This window comes from Megalobrama amblycephala, linkage group LG8, assembly GCF_018812025.1.
Source record: "Megalobrama amblycephala isolate DHTTF-2021 linkage group LG8, ASM1881202v1, whole genome shotgun sequence".
Classification (NCBI taxonomy): domain Eukaryota; kingdom Metazoa; phylum Chordata; class Actinopteri; order Cypriniformes; family Xenocyprididae; genus Megalobrama; species Megalobrama amblycephala.
Genome location: NC_063051.1, coordinates 12,306,387 through 12,323,214, shown reverse-complemented (window position 1 = coordinate 12,323,214; position 16,828 = coordinate 12,306,387). Strand labels below are relative to the sequence as shown.

At 37.9% G+C, this 16,828-nt stretch overlaps 1 protein-coding gene across 9 annotated transcripts in view; it reads left to right on the top strand.

Annotated features, from left to right (window-relative positions):
• The window catches only part of scn8ab (sodium channel, voltage gated, type VIII, alpha subunit b), a 60,604-nt gene that overhangs the window by 20,030 nt on the left and 23,746 nt on the right, over positions 1-16,828 (top strand). For 5 of the 9 annotated variants that reach the window (XM_048199328.1, XM_048199324.1, XM_048199327.1 and 2 more), the window contains 11 exons: positions 2,653-2,874; positions 3,106-3,169; positions 3,358-3,499; positions 4,843-5,049; positions 5,178-5,453; positions 9,670-9,996; positions 12,837-12,969; positions 13,256-13,494; positions 14,505-14,678; positions 15,210-15,566; positions 15,901-16,377. In XM_048199328.1, coding sequence (XP_048055285.1) covers positions 2,653-2,874; positions 3,106-3,169; positions 3,358-3,499; positions 4,843-5,049; positions 5,178-5,453; positions 9,670-9,996; positions 12,837-12,969; positions 13,256-13,494; positions 14,505-14,678; positions 15,210-15,566; positions 15,901-16,377 — 2,618 coding nt within the window. The remainder of the gene's footprint in view (positions 1-2,652; positions 2,875-3,105; positions 3,170-3,357; positions 3,500-4,842; positions 5,050-5,177; positions 5,454-9,669; positions 9,997-12,836; positions 12,970-13,255; positions 13,495-14,504; positions 14,679-15,209; positions 15,567-15,900; positions 16,378-16,828) is intronic. The other 4 variants (XM_048199329.1, XM_048199333.1, XM_048199332.1 and 1 more) reach the window with 1 other exon arrangement.

The window sequence follows — 16,828 nt, the reverse complement described above, 5'->3', positions numbered from 1 at the left end:
GACAATGTAAAACTCAACATAATGACATCTTAAAGGCATAGCAACATTTATATGTGCATTTCATCCTAGTCTGTCTTTTGATGAACATCTCATCAGAGTTTGCTCAAAAAAAGCTGATGTGATGTGTCATGAAGCATAGGTTTATGGGTAGTGCACTCACTGAGACTGCCAAGCCTAGTTTGACACATTTCTGCTGCATGATGCTTTCGAAGACACCTGCTTTTGTAGTTTGTCTTTCTTTTATTCTGTTTTTGTATTTTTTTTTAAACGAGTGGCTTTCCTCAAATTTCTGCATCCTTTACACACATGTAGATTTATATATTTTTTACCTAATTTTTTTTTTTGGTAAAATTACTGTTTTGTAACTCCCTCCCTATTCTTATTTTGAAGAACTCGGAGTGGAAAGTAAAACAGAGACATCAGAAGATGTAAGAAGGATTGTTTGTATGCACGTATTGTTGCAGGAAGGCGAAAGATCAGGATTAACCTACTAGTTTTCATTTGCAGATTTTGTGAAAGACACACACAATCACACTCAGCTACGGTAAACACACTCACATTGTTGTAGACCCCACACGTGAGTATTTAGATTAGAGAATGACTTCTTTATTAACCTGGTTTCTCTCAGCTAAGAGATTAGCTGAGAAATGAAGACAGGGTTACACATTCTCTGGAAAGAACGATTGGTTAAACAGACATTGACACCATGATGATAAAGCAAAGATGATGATGTTGCTGCCTTCAGCCTTGGCGTTTAAATGACCTGCATGCCCTTCCTCCCCTTGCCTGTCCTCTCCTCTTCTTCTCTCTGTGTTGGCTCTCTGCATACTGTTTGTATGGCGCCGCTCTCTTCAAGCAGTGTCCATTTTGCTGATATGTGTTGAATATTGTATGTGTGTTTAAAGAGTATTCCTTGTGTCTCTTCAAGGTCCCTACACAGCCTGTTCTTAGTAAAGTGCTTATGGGAAAACTGTAAATGTGCACTTTTTGGAAATCTTTTTTAGCATTAGCATCTACAGCAATCCTGTTCATTATATTGGCTACCACTTTATTTGATGAAAGGCCTTCTATACATAAGAAGCATTAAAGAGCATATCAATGTGTGCACCAAATTTTTGCAAGCCTTTTTTCAGTGAGATTTGAGTAAAATATCCCATAGACCCACCCTGAAGGAATGGCTGAGCCATATCTGCAGCATGAACCCGAGTATCGTAAAGACTGGCAACAACTACCCAGAACCCCCTAGCAATGCACTGGTAACCTCCTAGAACTTTCTTTTTGTGCTCAAGAGTTCACAAATCTTCTCACACGGTTTTTGAAACATGAATGATACATTATGTGTCATGTGAGTAATGTGACTTATTAAGGATAAGTACTAATACTTATCTCAGCCACAACTTATCAGACTTCTCTTGCCAGACCAAAATGAGGAATGTTTTATTTGAGGAACATTTTATTTTTTTCAGTTGACATAATTACCTTGTATTAAAGTACACCAAATCAGTGTCTTATACATAAATTAAAATGGTTAACTGATAGCAAAATGTACGTACTTCTATTCATGGAGATAGACACAGTTTGTGTGCATCTACCCTGAGCAGACGGGAGACTCTTTAAACTGCCTGTTCAGTGTAAATCATGGTTTTATATGAATAAATCACACAATTATTTCTCACGATATGTGTGTGTGTGTGTGTATGTGTGAAAGAAAGTTAAGGAAACCAAGTAGGTTATAGTGTTTTTGCTTGGATATCTGATTATGTGAAGCTGAAGTAATTGTTTTTTGTTGATTCATATATGTTAACATACACCACTGCCATTCAAAAATTTGGGGACAGTAAGATTTATTTATTTATTTATTTATTGAAAGAAATGAAACAAGAAAGGAAAGAGTTTATTCAGCAAGGATGCATTAAATTATCAAAAGTGACTATAAAGACTTTTATGCAAACATTTTCTTTTTTAAATAAATGCTGTTCTTTTGAATTTTCTATTCATCAAAGAATCCTGAAAAATAAAATGAATCACGGTTTCCACAAAAATATTAATCAGCACAACTGTTTTTAACATTGATTATAATAAGAAATGTTTCTTGAGCACCAAATCAGCATATTAGAATGATTTCTGAAGAATCATGTGACACTAAAGACTGGAGTAATGATGCTGAAAATTCAGCTTTGCATCACAGGAATAAAAACTTTTTAGAATACATTAAAATAGAAAACAGTTATTTCACCATTTTAGTGTTTTACTGTATTTTTCAGTAAATAGATGCAGCCTTGGTGACATAAGAGAATTCTTTCAAAAAATCTTTCAGACCCCAAACTTTTGAACGGAAGTGTATGTTAGATAAGTGATTTTATTAGTGAAAACAGCATAAAATATGAATTTATATTGTGGGACTTGTATCACAAGTGTGTGAATCAAGAATTTTTTGTATTTTGTTCTGTTTTTGTTTGTTTCAGTAACAGTATATAAGTGTAGAATGTGTATTATACATGTAAATATTCTGTGTGTGTGTGCTCTCATAAGATTTTTTTTAAAGATTAACATAGTGTGTGTGTTTTTGTGCAGGTATGAGCATTATCACATAAAAGCATTTGTAGCAGACTGTATATTCCTTGTTGCGTTTGTTTCCTCATCTTCTCACAGGGCTGAAAACCATTGTGGGTGCTCTGATCCAGTCAGTGAAGAAGCTGTCAGATGTGATGATTCTGACTGTGTTCTGTCTGAGTGTATTTGCCCTCATCGGTCTACAGCTGTTTATGGGTAATCTTCGGCAAAAGTGTGTCATCTGGCCAGTCAACAGTACTGAAACCTACCTGTCCAATGGGAGCAAGGGCTTTGACTTCAATGAATACATCATGAATGACAGTAAGTAGGCAAACTACATATCAGTGCTGCTCTCAGCCTTTTTTATATTTTTGCAATAAGTTTGATTGTCTCTATAGTACAGTTTCTACAAACACGTTTTTACATTCTTTTCATAAGAGACAAAAAAACAAGCAAACTGTGTTAAAAAACCCCACTAAAAATTAGTGGAAGAATTTCTGGTGATTTTTAAGCATGTTTTTCATGTTTTACAAGTATCTCTTCTTGTTTCAGCAAACTTCTACTTCCTGCCAGGCATGCTGGATGCGCTGCTATGTGGAAACAGCTCAGATTCAGGGTGAAGAGCAAACACACAACATACACATTACTAAATTAGCAAAAATGGTCTAATGTTATTTGAATCAAAATTAATGAATAATAGCACGCTTGATGCACTGTAAGGTATGATCCGTTAAAGAAAAAAACACAGAAATATTTGTAGTATAGTATGTGTGTTTGTGTGTTTGTGTTTGTGTGTTTGTGTAGGCGGTGTCCGGAGGGCTATACTTGCATGAAGGCTGGACGCAACCCAAACTATGGCTACACTAGCTTTGACTCCTTTGGTTGGGCTTTTCTTGCTCTCTTCCGACTCATGACACAAGACTTCTGGGAGAATTTGTACCAACTGGTGCGCATTCATTCCTCTCACTCTTGCTGTTTTTTTTTTCTTTTCAATTTACTACTTCTGTTCCATATCACACCAGTCTATTATGATGAACTTGATCATTTTTCTTTACTGTGTTGCATGATTAATATTGAAATTATTAGGTAGCTAGTTAGATGCTAACAAATGTATAACAAATTTAATATTTATTTAGAAACAGCTGCTCAAGTCAAGTTAGTTGAATTGACTCGAATAACTGTCCCACTTCTATTTAAACCAAGATAGTTATGTCAGGTTTTATTGAAGGTCTGCCCTCTGAGGTAGATGACCAATCATAGTTTAGAAGTTTGGGGTGGCCCATTAGATTTTAGGGGTGGATCAGACCACCATCTGTATAGAGGGTATGCATTGACTTCACTTTCCCGCCAGAACACGCTCCCTCAGCCAGACTGAGTGGCAAAAGAGCCTGCTGCATGACAGGATTTAAAGAGAGAGTACACCAAAAAATGAAAATTCTGTCATCATTTACTCACCCTCAAGTTGTTCCAAACCTGTATAAATTTCTTTCCTCTGCTGAACACAAAAGAAGATATTTTGAAGAATGTCGGTAACCAAACAGTTGATGGGCCCCATTGACTTCCATAGTATGGAAAAAAAAATTACTATGGAAGTCAGTGGGGCCCTGGCCCTGTTTAGTGTTTTTTGTGTTCAGCAGAAGGAAGAAATTCATACAGGTTTGGAACATTTTGAGGGTGAGTAAATTTTCATTTTTGGGTGAACTATCCCTTTAATAAGGGAAACTGGGAAAACGCAAATAAAACAAACAATTATGTTTAATCTAAAGGAAATTTGTCTCAATAGTGTTCCATCAATGTTATACACATCGTTCAGCCCTAAAACTTGTATAGTTTTTGTCAGCGTTTATTTAAAAACACCCAATTATGCAGGATATAAGATGAGTTGTCAATACAGTATATAACAATACAATATAGAGTGAATGATTTCACCCCAAAATTCAACATATTGACATAAAATGATAACTGCAAATCCACGTTTCGCTGCCTGGTCCAGTTGTTTCTGTGAAATGCAGCGATCCATGTGCTTTTCTTTTCTGTAGCTTTAGGCAGTCTGTAAAAATATACCTCACATTTCTTGTCAAATCTGCTTCAATCACAAAGCTCTTTCCCGTTTTAGATGTGTTTTGCGCCACTCAGTCTTTTTGCCATTCAGTGGGCATAATCGCAGTCACTGTGACGTCATGTGCATACCCCCTATACACCTCTGATATCGCACACAGTAAAAGTAGTATGGTATTATGCTACCATACTCAAACACAGTTATGGGAGCAATGCCCTTCTTTCTCTTAGACTCTGAGAGCCGCGGGGAAGACGTACATGATCTTTTTCGTACTTGTGATCTTTGTTGGATCGTTCTACCTGGTGAATCTGATCCTGGCTGTGGTGGCCATGGCTTATGAAGAACAAAACCAAGCCACAATGGAGGAGGCAGAACAGAAGGAGGCTGAGTTCAAAGCCATGCTGGAACAGCTGAAGAAACAACAGGAGGAGGCACAGGTAGTACACAAAAACATACATATAACAAGCTGAATTAGTCAATTTCGTGATGTCTTCCCTGTGCTTTTTTTTTTCTTCCATTTCTCAATTTTCATTCTCATTCTTGTCCATTTGTCCCTCATCACTAGGCCAATGCTATGGCAACCTCGGCAGGTACAGTATCTGAAGATGCAGTAGAGGACGATGGGGGAGGGCATCTGTCCCGCAGTTCCTCTGAGGTGTCCAAGCTGAGCTCTAAGAGCGCCAAGGAGCGAAGGAACAGAAAGAAAAAGTGGAGGAAAGAACAGGAGGAGAAGGGTGACAGCGAGAAGGTGGTCAAGTCAGAATCCGATGACGGCAGCAAGAGGAGCCGCTTCCGTTTTAGAGACAACAGGCTTGGGCGGAAGGCCTCAATCATGAACCAGGTGAGAGTGGGGTTATTTCCACAGAAGCCCATCAGGGATGCACTGAAAAGAAAATTCGGGGCCGAAACAGAAACCGAAAATTCTAGATGCACTTGGCCAAAAACAGAAACCAAAAATGACTTTTTAAAATAATTATTAATTTCTTATTTTAAATTAATTATTAATATTAGACTTTTTAATTAAATTCAATAATTTTATTGAATCTGAATTTAAAAAATACAAGCCAATAAAATAAAATAACCACAATTTTATTTAAAGTAACTCACCAAAATTGGACAGAAAATATATTAAAATAATATTCTATGCAATAGAATCAGATTTAACAGATTTATTTTTTTGACCAATTATCCAAATAATGTGTAGTCCTACAAAGCTATTATTATCAGAGCATGTGAGCAGAGCACGGGGGAGCAGATCAGTGAAGAAGAGGGTAGCGTCATTTTACCATCGTTGCCCAGCACGGCTATACCACACCATGTTACGGCACAGTATAGGGCTATTGCAAACAGAAACAAGTTTACTACAGAGAAATTTCATGTTGACACGTTATTTGAGCAGTCCCTTGAGTGTGAGCGGTACATGAGTGGAGCGTTTGCTTGGGCCGTGAGCGGAACATTGAGCAGAGCAAAATGGGTGCCGGTACAGACTTACCTGCTTGGACAGTGTCTAAAGTTGTGCATCTTCGGAAGCTGTGCTGCTTGCAAAGTTACAAAAAATTCTGTGCGAAAATGAAACCTCAGTGCTGAACACTGAGGGGCGGGGCTGCATATATATTCAGCTCATATTTTCTGCCTTTTTTCTCTTTCTGCCAAAAAAACCCCAAAAATCTATTTTCCGCCGATAATGTTCGGCGGCCGAAATTTCGGTGCATCCCTAAAGCCTACATAAACACACATTCCGCATGATTTCATGTCTCACGTGAAGTGTTATATGATATGTCTGGCTAGGCAATGATAGGTACAGTAAATTTCTTGAAGAGGAAATCATTATTATTATGTTCATTCAGACTTTACTAAGGTGCAAATGGATATAAGAGGTGTTGTTATTTGTTGAAATCTTTTTTGTCATTTTTAAGTAGACCATTTCATCTGTGTGACTATATCAAGATTGAAGTAGTGCTTTAAGACCTCATTCATTTTTCTGTGGCTTTCATTCCATGTCTGATAGTTAAGAGGATTTTTCAGTAGTGTACCCCTAAAAGTTAATTTTTAGTAGATATACAGGTAGTTGACATGCCCAGTGGTGGAACATCTAAAATGATTTTAAACAAAATTTTTCTTTATTATAACTATTATTATTATTATTATTATTATGCATGCATCGTTTATGACCTTATATTAACTTGAAATATGAAATATTCATTTAAAAAAAAATTGTCACCACAGGACCATTTAAAAACTAAATCAAACAAACAAATCAGTAAAACATTTTGACTATTTAAAGATATAAATTCATATATTTTTTTAAATGCACAACAATTTACAATGCACAACATTTATTTATTTATTTTACTTACTTACTTAATAACCTAATTACATAGACATGTTATGCATCTTCTGGGAAAATGGACCAAAAATATTCATCAAAAATGACTCATCTTGCACACTAGGGCTTTTGCATGTTTTATTCAATAAAATGCCTTCTAGAATAAGATCTCCTCCATCTTAATCATAAATACCACATGCCATCAGCTAGCAATAGAGTTCGGTATTTTATCAGTAGCGTTAGTGATCAAAGCTAATCTCTACAACTGTGCTTTCTGATTGTACTGATGCACCTCTTTTACAATCTGTTACGTTGCAATAGCAAGCCGCTATAACGTCTGGTATTGGCTATCACAACCCAGTTGAGCCCAGCCCAGCCCTTGATACTACTGTTCTCCGCTCTGTGCAGTCGCTACCACTTTCAGCTGAGTCATCGTCCATATCACCAGGGTGATTAGACAAAGTGCTTCAGCCTTACACTCAAAGATCAGAAGAAGAGGAAGTGCTCTTGCTCAGTGCCCATCTATCTATCGCTGTAATTCTTTCCATCTCATTCATTGTCTTGCTTTGGGCAGCAGCTTATGGATTTATGATTGTACACTTTTCTTTATGTCTAAAAGCTCTGTTAAATAACTCAAAACCATGTCAAACCTAGTGCTCTTAAGATCTTTTATTTGATCTCTCTTCCATATGTTAATTTTGTCACCTCTCGCTGGTTTAACAAAGAACATTTAGCCATTCCGAGGGCAGTAAGAACACCTGTTTCAGATAAACGCCGGGATCTGTATTTTGTTGTTGAGAGATGCGAGGAATGGCACGGGAGCGCCATACTTTCACTGGCCCTGTGAATTATTTAACCACCCGCTATAAATCTTTCATTTGATGAGAGCAGTAATATAGTGTGCTTAGGCAGGAAGTTATACTCCTGTGCCCCACCCTGCAAATTCTACTCATATCAGCCTCACTGTGATAATGGATAAAAGCACCTTATTAGGCAATCGCTGCCTGGTTACATGACTTTAATTATAAACGCGTGACCCAACATTTTACCCCTGGTAGTGTTTCCCCCCCTGGATTTAGAATGGAAAGCCACTGTTAGAGATTGTTATGGATATTGAAATAAAACGATGCGATCTCCTTCGGACTTTTCCATTGCAGCACTGTGGTCTCAACCCTTTACCAGATCAACCCACTTCTCCTCAGTGAGTGATCTGAGAAAAATAGTCCCTGCTGAGAGATTTGGGCCTCATTCTGCTGTACATAGTCTGCAGTGGTCAACCGCTCCATTAGGGAGAAGGCTCTCAGCCGCACCGCAGAGAAAACGCCTGCGCTAGCAACTAGCATTCTGCATTATCAGTGAATTTCAGCAAACGGTTAGAACTCTGCAATATTAGTGGCCTCAACTAGCATCTTGGATCATCTGTGAATTTAAGATGGGACATTTTTAGCCAAGAAGCGAGTGTTCTGCAGTAGGATATCTTCTCCTTTTTGGTATATGAGCAAGAGTGTGCTTATGGGAACATGCTAAGCTACCGTAATATTACATATTTCCCAGTGAAACAGAATATTCTATGTGGAAAGAATGAAATAATTGGATTGTGAAGTTTTGGGTGTTACAGTATTTCAGAATGAAGTCACCGAATGCAAGTTTGCTAAAAAAGCAATTGCTAAATATCTGACTAACACTTATTTGTTTATATTAAGTAATTTCAAACAGTGTTATTTTGGTATTATTCATATACATTTATAATGTTTATTAATGTTTTGAATTAGGTTTTATTTTTATATGTGTGCTTTTGTCATTTTTTTTTTTTTTTTAGTTTTAATTTATTTTTATGAGTACTTCAACCTGAAGTTAATTTATTTTATTAATTGCCATAGCTGTATTTCTCAGTTTTTCATCTAATATTTATATTTTATTTCAGCTTTCTTTTTTCAATTAATGAAAATAAATTTTAATAGTTTAAATTTTCAAATCTGATTGGAATGTTGATCCAGGAACATGTTGCATTTGGTGAAATCACGTTCACATGTACGGGCTATCATAGCATGCACATACACTGACAAGCACAAATACACTCTCTAGTTATTTTTCTTTTTCTTTATTTTTCTATCTGAAGCTAAACCAGCAATATTGAAAACTCCCAATCTCTGTGTTTAGTGCCAAAGCTCACGTGATTGCTGCCAGCTCACCATGTAGTAAGTCGTGCCGTGTACCAACTGCTTTGACACGATTATCAGGATTACTGACTTGTAATGTGTGCAAGAGCTCACGAGCGTCTAAACTCGCATAGTGTATATGCCCAGCCTTAGTTAACAATAACAACACTGATATTAAGTCTTTCAAGGGGAAAGCATAAAATAAAAGAAATATATACATATATACAGTATATATAAGACTGTAAACAGGGTCTGTTTTGATTTCATGCTGACTTGCATTGGTAAGCTTTACTGGGTTCTGAGTTATGAAAGAATAGAGAACAGTGGTTCTCTGAATGCCAGAAGTGACCTGAGGTTAGCTGTTAAATAATTAATTTAATGACTTTGGTCAGCAGTTATTGTTCTTCAAGTCTCTGAGAGTCACTAGTTGGCAGACCACTCAGAAAAAAGAATGGGAAATCAGCAAAAGGCAAATGTCTTTTTCTTCTCATGTTTATATGTTGCACTGTTTTCTTGCACTCACTGAAGATTCCTCATTCTAATGTGTGCCGTTCTCCTTTTTTTTTTTACAGTCCCTGTTGAGTATCCCTGGCTCGCCCTTCATGTCCCGCCGCAGCAGTATATTCAGTTTCAAGGGCTCGGAGAACGAGTTTGCGGACGATGAGCACAGCACGGTCGAGGAGAGCGAAGACCGCCGTGGCTCTCTCTTTGTCCCATATAGGCGCAGCAGCTACAGCGGCTACAGCCAGGGTTCCTCACGCATTAACCCACTGGCACCCCACCCAGGCTGCAAGAGAAACAGCACGGTGGACTGCAATGGCGTGGTCTCTCTGATCGGGCCTGGGCCCGGCCGGCTACTGCCTGAGGTGAAAATAGATAAGGCAGCTTCTGATGACAGTGTAAGGACGTCCACAGGGGGCAGGTTCAGAGTATAGGCATGACAAAAGTGGCCGATTATGATTCCAGTTCAAATTTTTCCTCTCTCTTTCCCTTTTCGTTTACCGCATTTTGACAGTTTCTAGTCTGTCTATTCTTTCAAAATGATTCCTTTTTCCTCCCTTTCTTGTCTCTTTTTTCCTTATTTTATGCAAGTCTTGACTAACACTCCCTGCCAGTGCTCTCCCTCTGTGAATGGCATGGCCAATCAAAAAAACAATTGGGAGAGTTTTCGAGGGGTCCCTTTGTGCATATTAATGGCCGTCTTTAAAATAACTTATCATGAAACCCCTCCCCTCTCAACCTAATTTATATACTAATTACATTACCACATTAAATAAGGTACCAACAATATTTTTCTAGTCACACTTAACCCATACCTTCATGTCAGCCACAACTTCAAATATGTCATTTTATTGTTTTCTACATGTTTTTCAACCTCGATTTCTCAGAATTTCACTCTGTCCCCTTCCAAAAAAAAAAAAAATGCAAGAAAAACCTATCCTTACCTTTCCAATAACTGCATTCTGCCTCATTTTAGTTAGCATGGTGGATTGACATCCTTATACTCTCTTTGCCTTCTCCTCCTGTGTGGGAAAGCATGATCTCGGGCCCAGTTTTCACCCAGCTGTACAGCATGTTGTTTCAGACATTGAACCGAACATGCAGCCTTCACCAAGTAATTGCAATGTAAAACTAGATGAAATTGCTTTGAAATTGAAAGGAACAGTAAAGATAAACTGATAAACACTAGCCCCTTTCACATGGCAATTCTGTAAAATTACCAAAATTACTTTTCCGGTAAATAAACAAATGTGCTGTTCACACGAGCCCAGTAAGATACCATTCACACATCAGTACCAAAATATCAGGAAACTCTGTGATGTCAATAATGACATAAAATGACCTGTAAACACCGAGCTGTTTTCTTCATCTACCTAGTTTCATTTTAGTTAAAAAAAAAATGTTTCTTCTGAGTGACACAGAACGCTGTTTTGCTCTTAAAAACATAAGACGCATTATAGTTACTATAGTGCTGCCGTTACTATAGTATGCAAAAACTGCAGAACCACAGCACTGATGAATGAATAAAAGGCATGATCTCTCGAGCACGCAACACGGCACAGTGATCAGGGGTCGTCTAGCGCATGTTTGCATAGAAAAACAATTAAAGGTAGGGTAATTTCGGATAGGCTAGCAATAGCAAGCTAGCTTTGAAATCATAAGATCCCACCCTCCCTTCAGAGCACTCTGCAAAGCCACGCCTCCTCCAAAACACGTGAATGCGCAGAGTCTTAAATTACCAGAATATGGCCAGTAATAATGAGCGAAAAGAATGTAAAGAGCACTGACTTGTACCACCTGACTGTTGCAGATTAATTTGATAGTTTTGCCATAAAAACGCATAAATCCGAGTAGAACGTCACATGTTGCCATCTCTTAATTACGGTAGTTATGGCTTGAACGCAGTGTTTAGGTTCAGGAGGAACAGTAAAAAGCGGCTGCTGTTTGTTTGTGGCACTCTGTGACTGTCTGTCTACTGCTCCGCATATTTAGACCACTTCTATTATTATGATTTTCTATTATTTGTGATTGGCCCAAAGCAAATTTCTCACGGCGCATTCTGAACTTGTACATGCTCATACTGATATTCTTCATTCTTTGTTCACACACAGTACCATACCAGTAATTTACTGGTAATTTTATAACTTCTCATAGTGGAAAATTGCCAAAACTGATTTACAGGTATTTTTGAAAAGGCCCTGTTCACACATGATCTCTTAATGGTAATTTACTGGTAATTTACCAGTAAAGACTGTATGAGTGAAAGGGGCTAATGTCTTGACCAACACCCATAAAACAAAGTGAATTGATATTCAAGAGATTTTTCTAATGGCAGTGAAAACAGGGCCTTAAACATTGTGTAAACTGTCTTCTTGCATGATGATATTCTCTGGAGGACAAGTAGGCAACCTTTTGAGCAGCTGGCAGTGATGAATGAATGGTCTTGTAACTTAAGTAAAAAAAAAAAAAAAACTAGGTATCTTTCATTCACAATCTTAGATATCATATAGTTAAATGAATAGTTCACCCAAAAAAGAGTTATGGAACTACACAAAAGTAACAATGACTGAATTGCCTTTTTTGGGTGAATTATTCCTCTAAGACAGTGGTTCTCGATTTTTGACCTCCAGGCCCCCACTCTCCACAACAGTATTCAAAAGAAATCACACTTTTACACTTAGACTAGTGGACTAGTTCGTATAGTGGGAACCCTGGTTCTTCAAAGGAAGAAAAAAAGCATATTTTTCTACTTGTTTTGTCTTATTTTAAATCATTTAAGAAACCTTGAGGCTTCCTTAGAGGGCCCCAGCCTCCTGGTTGAGAACCACTGCTCTAGAGTATAAAAGTCAAGGATGGAAATCTTTATTTTAAATTGAGGGTTATGTATGACTTTGTAGATTATGTAGCTTCTTACTGTTGGGTGTCTGTAAGGGAAGCTATGGTAGGTCCATAAGCTGTTGTCTTGCAAGAATCAAACTGTATTCTATTAAAGCCAGTCATTTGTTTGAACTGAATTTGAGAAGTATTTACTGTAAGTGATTTAGAGAGAGAATCCACTTTAGGAATATGTCAGACAATTCAGCACTGGCTAAATGGAACAGTACAGTTGAGTATGAGTTTGGGCTTGTGTTTTGTCAGCATGTGCATGTGTGTTGATATGGGTTACATGGTTCTTAATAAAAATCCCATCTCTGATTGATCTTTGTCTTTCTTCACCTCATGTCACTCCTGTCCTCAGACCACAGAGGTGGAGAGGAAGAGAAAACACTCAGGTTCTCTTATGGTGTCAGTGGACCAGCTCAATACTTCCTTTAGCCGGAAAGAGCGAGCCAATAGTGCAATGACTGTTGTAACTAACACGCTGGTGGAAGGTATAGTGTAATTATCTATCTATCTATCTATCTATCTATCTATCTATCTATCTATCTATCTATCTATCTATCTATCTATCTATCTATCTATCTATCTATCTATCTATCTATCTATCTATCTGTCTGTCTGTCTGTCTGTCTGTCTGTCTGTCTGTCTGTCTGTCTGTCTGTCTGTCTGTCTGTCTATCTATCTGTCTGTCTGTCTGTCTGTCTATCTATCTATGTGTCTGTCTGTCTGTCAATACTTTTATCTTCCTCTCTTCTCCTTATTCTTTTGTCACCACAGAGCTGGAGGAGTCTCAGAGAAAATGTCCGACCTGCTGGTATAAGTTTGCCAACACATTCTTGATATGGGATTGCTGTCCGTTCTGGATAAAATTAAAAGAAATTGTCAACCTCATAGTGATGGATCCATTTGTAGACCTGGCTATTACTATATGCATTGTGCTGAACACAGTCTTCATGGCCATGGAGCATTATCCCATGACACCACACTTCGAGGAGGTGCTTTCTGTTGGAAACCTGGTAAGAAGATGGAGACGGATGTCTTTGTTTGTTTTACGTCTTTTGAAACACCTTGAGCATGACATGACATTCTAAAAAACATGGCACTATCAGAAGGTTGTATTTAAAAAAAAAAAAAATGCAGGCCTTTTTTTCCTACTGCTCTGTGTTTTGTGTTTTAACCACAAAAACCCAAAGGGGGCATTTATACAGGACACATGCAGGTTTTTTTTTTTTTTTTTGAATTATATTTTAATTTTTTAGTTTGTCTTTATATGAGGACTTTTATCTCATAAAAGTTTAACTGATTGACATATCATTTAATTAATTTGATTGCATTTTTTAATCAATTGACAGCCCTAAATTCAGTGGTGTTCTTTCTCAGTCCTAACCATCTTCTCATTTCTGTAATGAGTTGCAACACTGGACCCTGTCCCACATTTCCATTTTAAGTTATGTCTCTGGCAGTGCAGCACTCATGTCTACTCCTCAGTATATGATGGACCTACATTGAAAATGCTGCCTGCATTAAACCAAACTTCCGCCATCACTCCACTCTCTAGTATTTTCCACAACCCAACCCCTCCTTCTCATATCCGATTCAGTGGTCTCACAGTATTCTTGCTTACAATACTGAGGAATTGAGAGAGATATGTGTGGGCACTTGTACAGGAAGCAAAACATTAATATTTCAGGCAGCTCTGTGGATTAGTACAGTGATAAACTGTAAAGGTATGGTGAAGATATCCAGTGGTAGAAATTTTCACATTTTTTAGGAAACAGTCCTATTTGACAGTTTAGCATATATTTATTGAAAAATATTAAAGGAAAGTTCAAATCTGGTGTTTGCAATAGAGCATTCCAGTATATGCTAGCTGGTAATTACCACAAAATAAACCCCAGTATTATCTAACTTACTTGTTTCTGTGGACAAGGTACTATTTATCTATAATGTAACCTCAAATTTTCCATCAATATTGTTGTTGAGGTCATCCTAATGACATTTTTCTTTGTCTCCTTTTTTCTCTCAGGTGTTCACAGGTATCTTCACAGCTGAAATGTTTGCAAAGCTGATAGCCATGGATCCATACTACTACTTCCAGGAGGGCTGGAATATCTTTGATGGCTTCATTGTGAGCCTGAGTTTGGTGGAGCTGGGGCTGGCCGATGTAGAGGGATTGTCTGTCCTCAGATCCTTCAGATTGGTGCGTCCATGCACATGTTTTTGTATGATAGATATTTCCAAGTTGTATTAGATTCGCAAGCATCACTAGTGCCTTTTGCATTCATCCGTCTCTATTGTTATAGGCAGGGATGTCAAAAGTACCAGTACTACAGTACTGTTTGTTAATATTTATGTAAATATTTAATTGTACATTAGCATATCAGTTTTTAAATGTGGTATCAGATTTGGTATCATCAATAGTGATATTTTACTGGTAATGTAAGTATCAGCTACTGACATTTTGGTATGCCATCCATAGTTGTATATACTCTACCATTCAAAAGTTTGGGGTCAGTAAGATTTTTTTCAATTTTTCAAGAAATTAATACTTTTATTCAGCAAGGGCACATTAAACTGATCAATTATTAAATAAATTGAGCCTTGGTTGAGCATAAGAGACTACTTTCAAAAAATTTTTTTACTCTTTCCAACCCCAAATTTTTGGGTAGTGTACAATATCTCATTTTTCTGATTCCAATCAATTCAAAGCCCAAACTTTTCTCTCATACAGCTGAGGGTGTTTAAGCTGGCTAAATCATGGCCCACTCTGAACATGCTGATAAAGATCATTGGTAACTCTGTGGGAGCTTTGGGAAACCTGACCTTGGTGCTGGCCATCATCGTCTTCATCTTTGCTGTGGTGGGCATGCAGCTGTTTGGGAAGAGCTATAAAGACTGTGTGTGTAAGATCGCAGAAAGCTGTGAGCTGCCCCGCTGGCACATGAACGACTTTTTCCACTCATTTCTTATTGTGTTCCGGGTGCTTTGTGGAGAATGGATCGAGACCATGTGGGACTGTATGGAGGTGGCTGGACAAACAATGTGTCTCACTGTATTCATGATGGTGATGGTCATTGGAAACTTGGTGGTGAGTTTTAAAGTTTCCCATGTTGCAGTTCTTCCTGCTTCTTTGTCAGTATTTCCTTCTTGATTGTAAGAAATATCCTGCAAGCAACTAGGGTATCCTATGTCATTTTGTGGTTCAGAAGGGCCTTATTGGCATTTGCACATTGTTGAAATAATGGCACGTGGATTTTAAAGTCTTCAAAAAATGGGTGCATTTAGGATGCATTGTGGCCACATAAGGTGATGTCTTGAGCATGGTTGAACCAAAAAATGACAAATGGGGCAGCCTATGGTCTTGTGGACTTCAGGTCTACATCAAGTGCAGCATATGAAAAAGCTATCTTTCTCTCGATCAGGTGCTGAACCTGTTCTTGGCCTTGCTGCTCAGCTCTTTCAGTGCTGATAATCTGGCAGCCACAGATGATGACGGTGAGATGAACAACCTTCAAATTTCAGTGATCCGCATTAAGAAGGGTATCGCTTGGTTCAAAATTCATGTACGTCTCCTGGTGGCCCACATCCTGAAGAAGAAACCTTTGGAAGACGAAGACAAACCTCTTGATGACATGTATGACAAAAAACTCAACCTCATGGGTAACCACACTGGTGTGGACATCAAATGTGGTGATCTGATTTACCCCAAGAATGGTAATGGCACCACAAGCGGCATTGGTAGCAGCGTAGGAAAGTACATGATTGATGAGGAGCCCATGTCCTTCATACACAACCCCAACCTAACGGTACGGGTTCCCATTGCTGTGGGAGAGTCGGACTTTGAGAACCTCAACACAGAGGACTTCAGCAGTGAGTCGGATGTGGAAAATAGCAAAGATGTGAGTATTAATAAAGTTCCTTTCAATGAAAGTCAATTCACTTTGCCATATTTACAATGCCTCTTGGTAGCTATTTTGGGTTTGCAAGATCAACTCCTATCTTTTTGGTATATATTCAGTCTTTGGTATTAAGCACAGGTTAAAGTGAATGACGAACGTTTGTTATGACAATAGCAACATTTAAGGCAGCTCTATAACACCAAAGCAGCATCAGAAGCACCTCAGATACTAGCATATTTAATTCAACTTTTAATGCGGTATTGAATCTATAGAGGATATGGATGCAGTCCAGTTTAATCACGAAGTTTACCTTTCCTTTAGATTTTAGACTGATGAAAAGACATACAATTATTACTTATTTTTCATTTAATGTAAGGGAAACTGTTCAACTTTAAAATATTCTACAATCTCAGAATAAAACTGTATTATTTTGAGGTAAATATCCTTATTC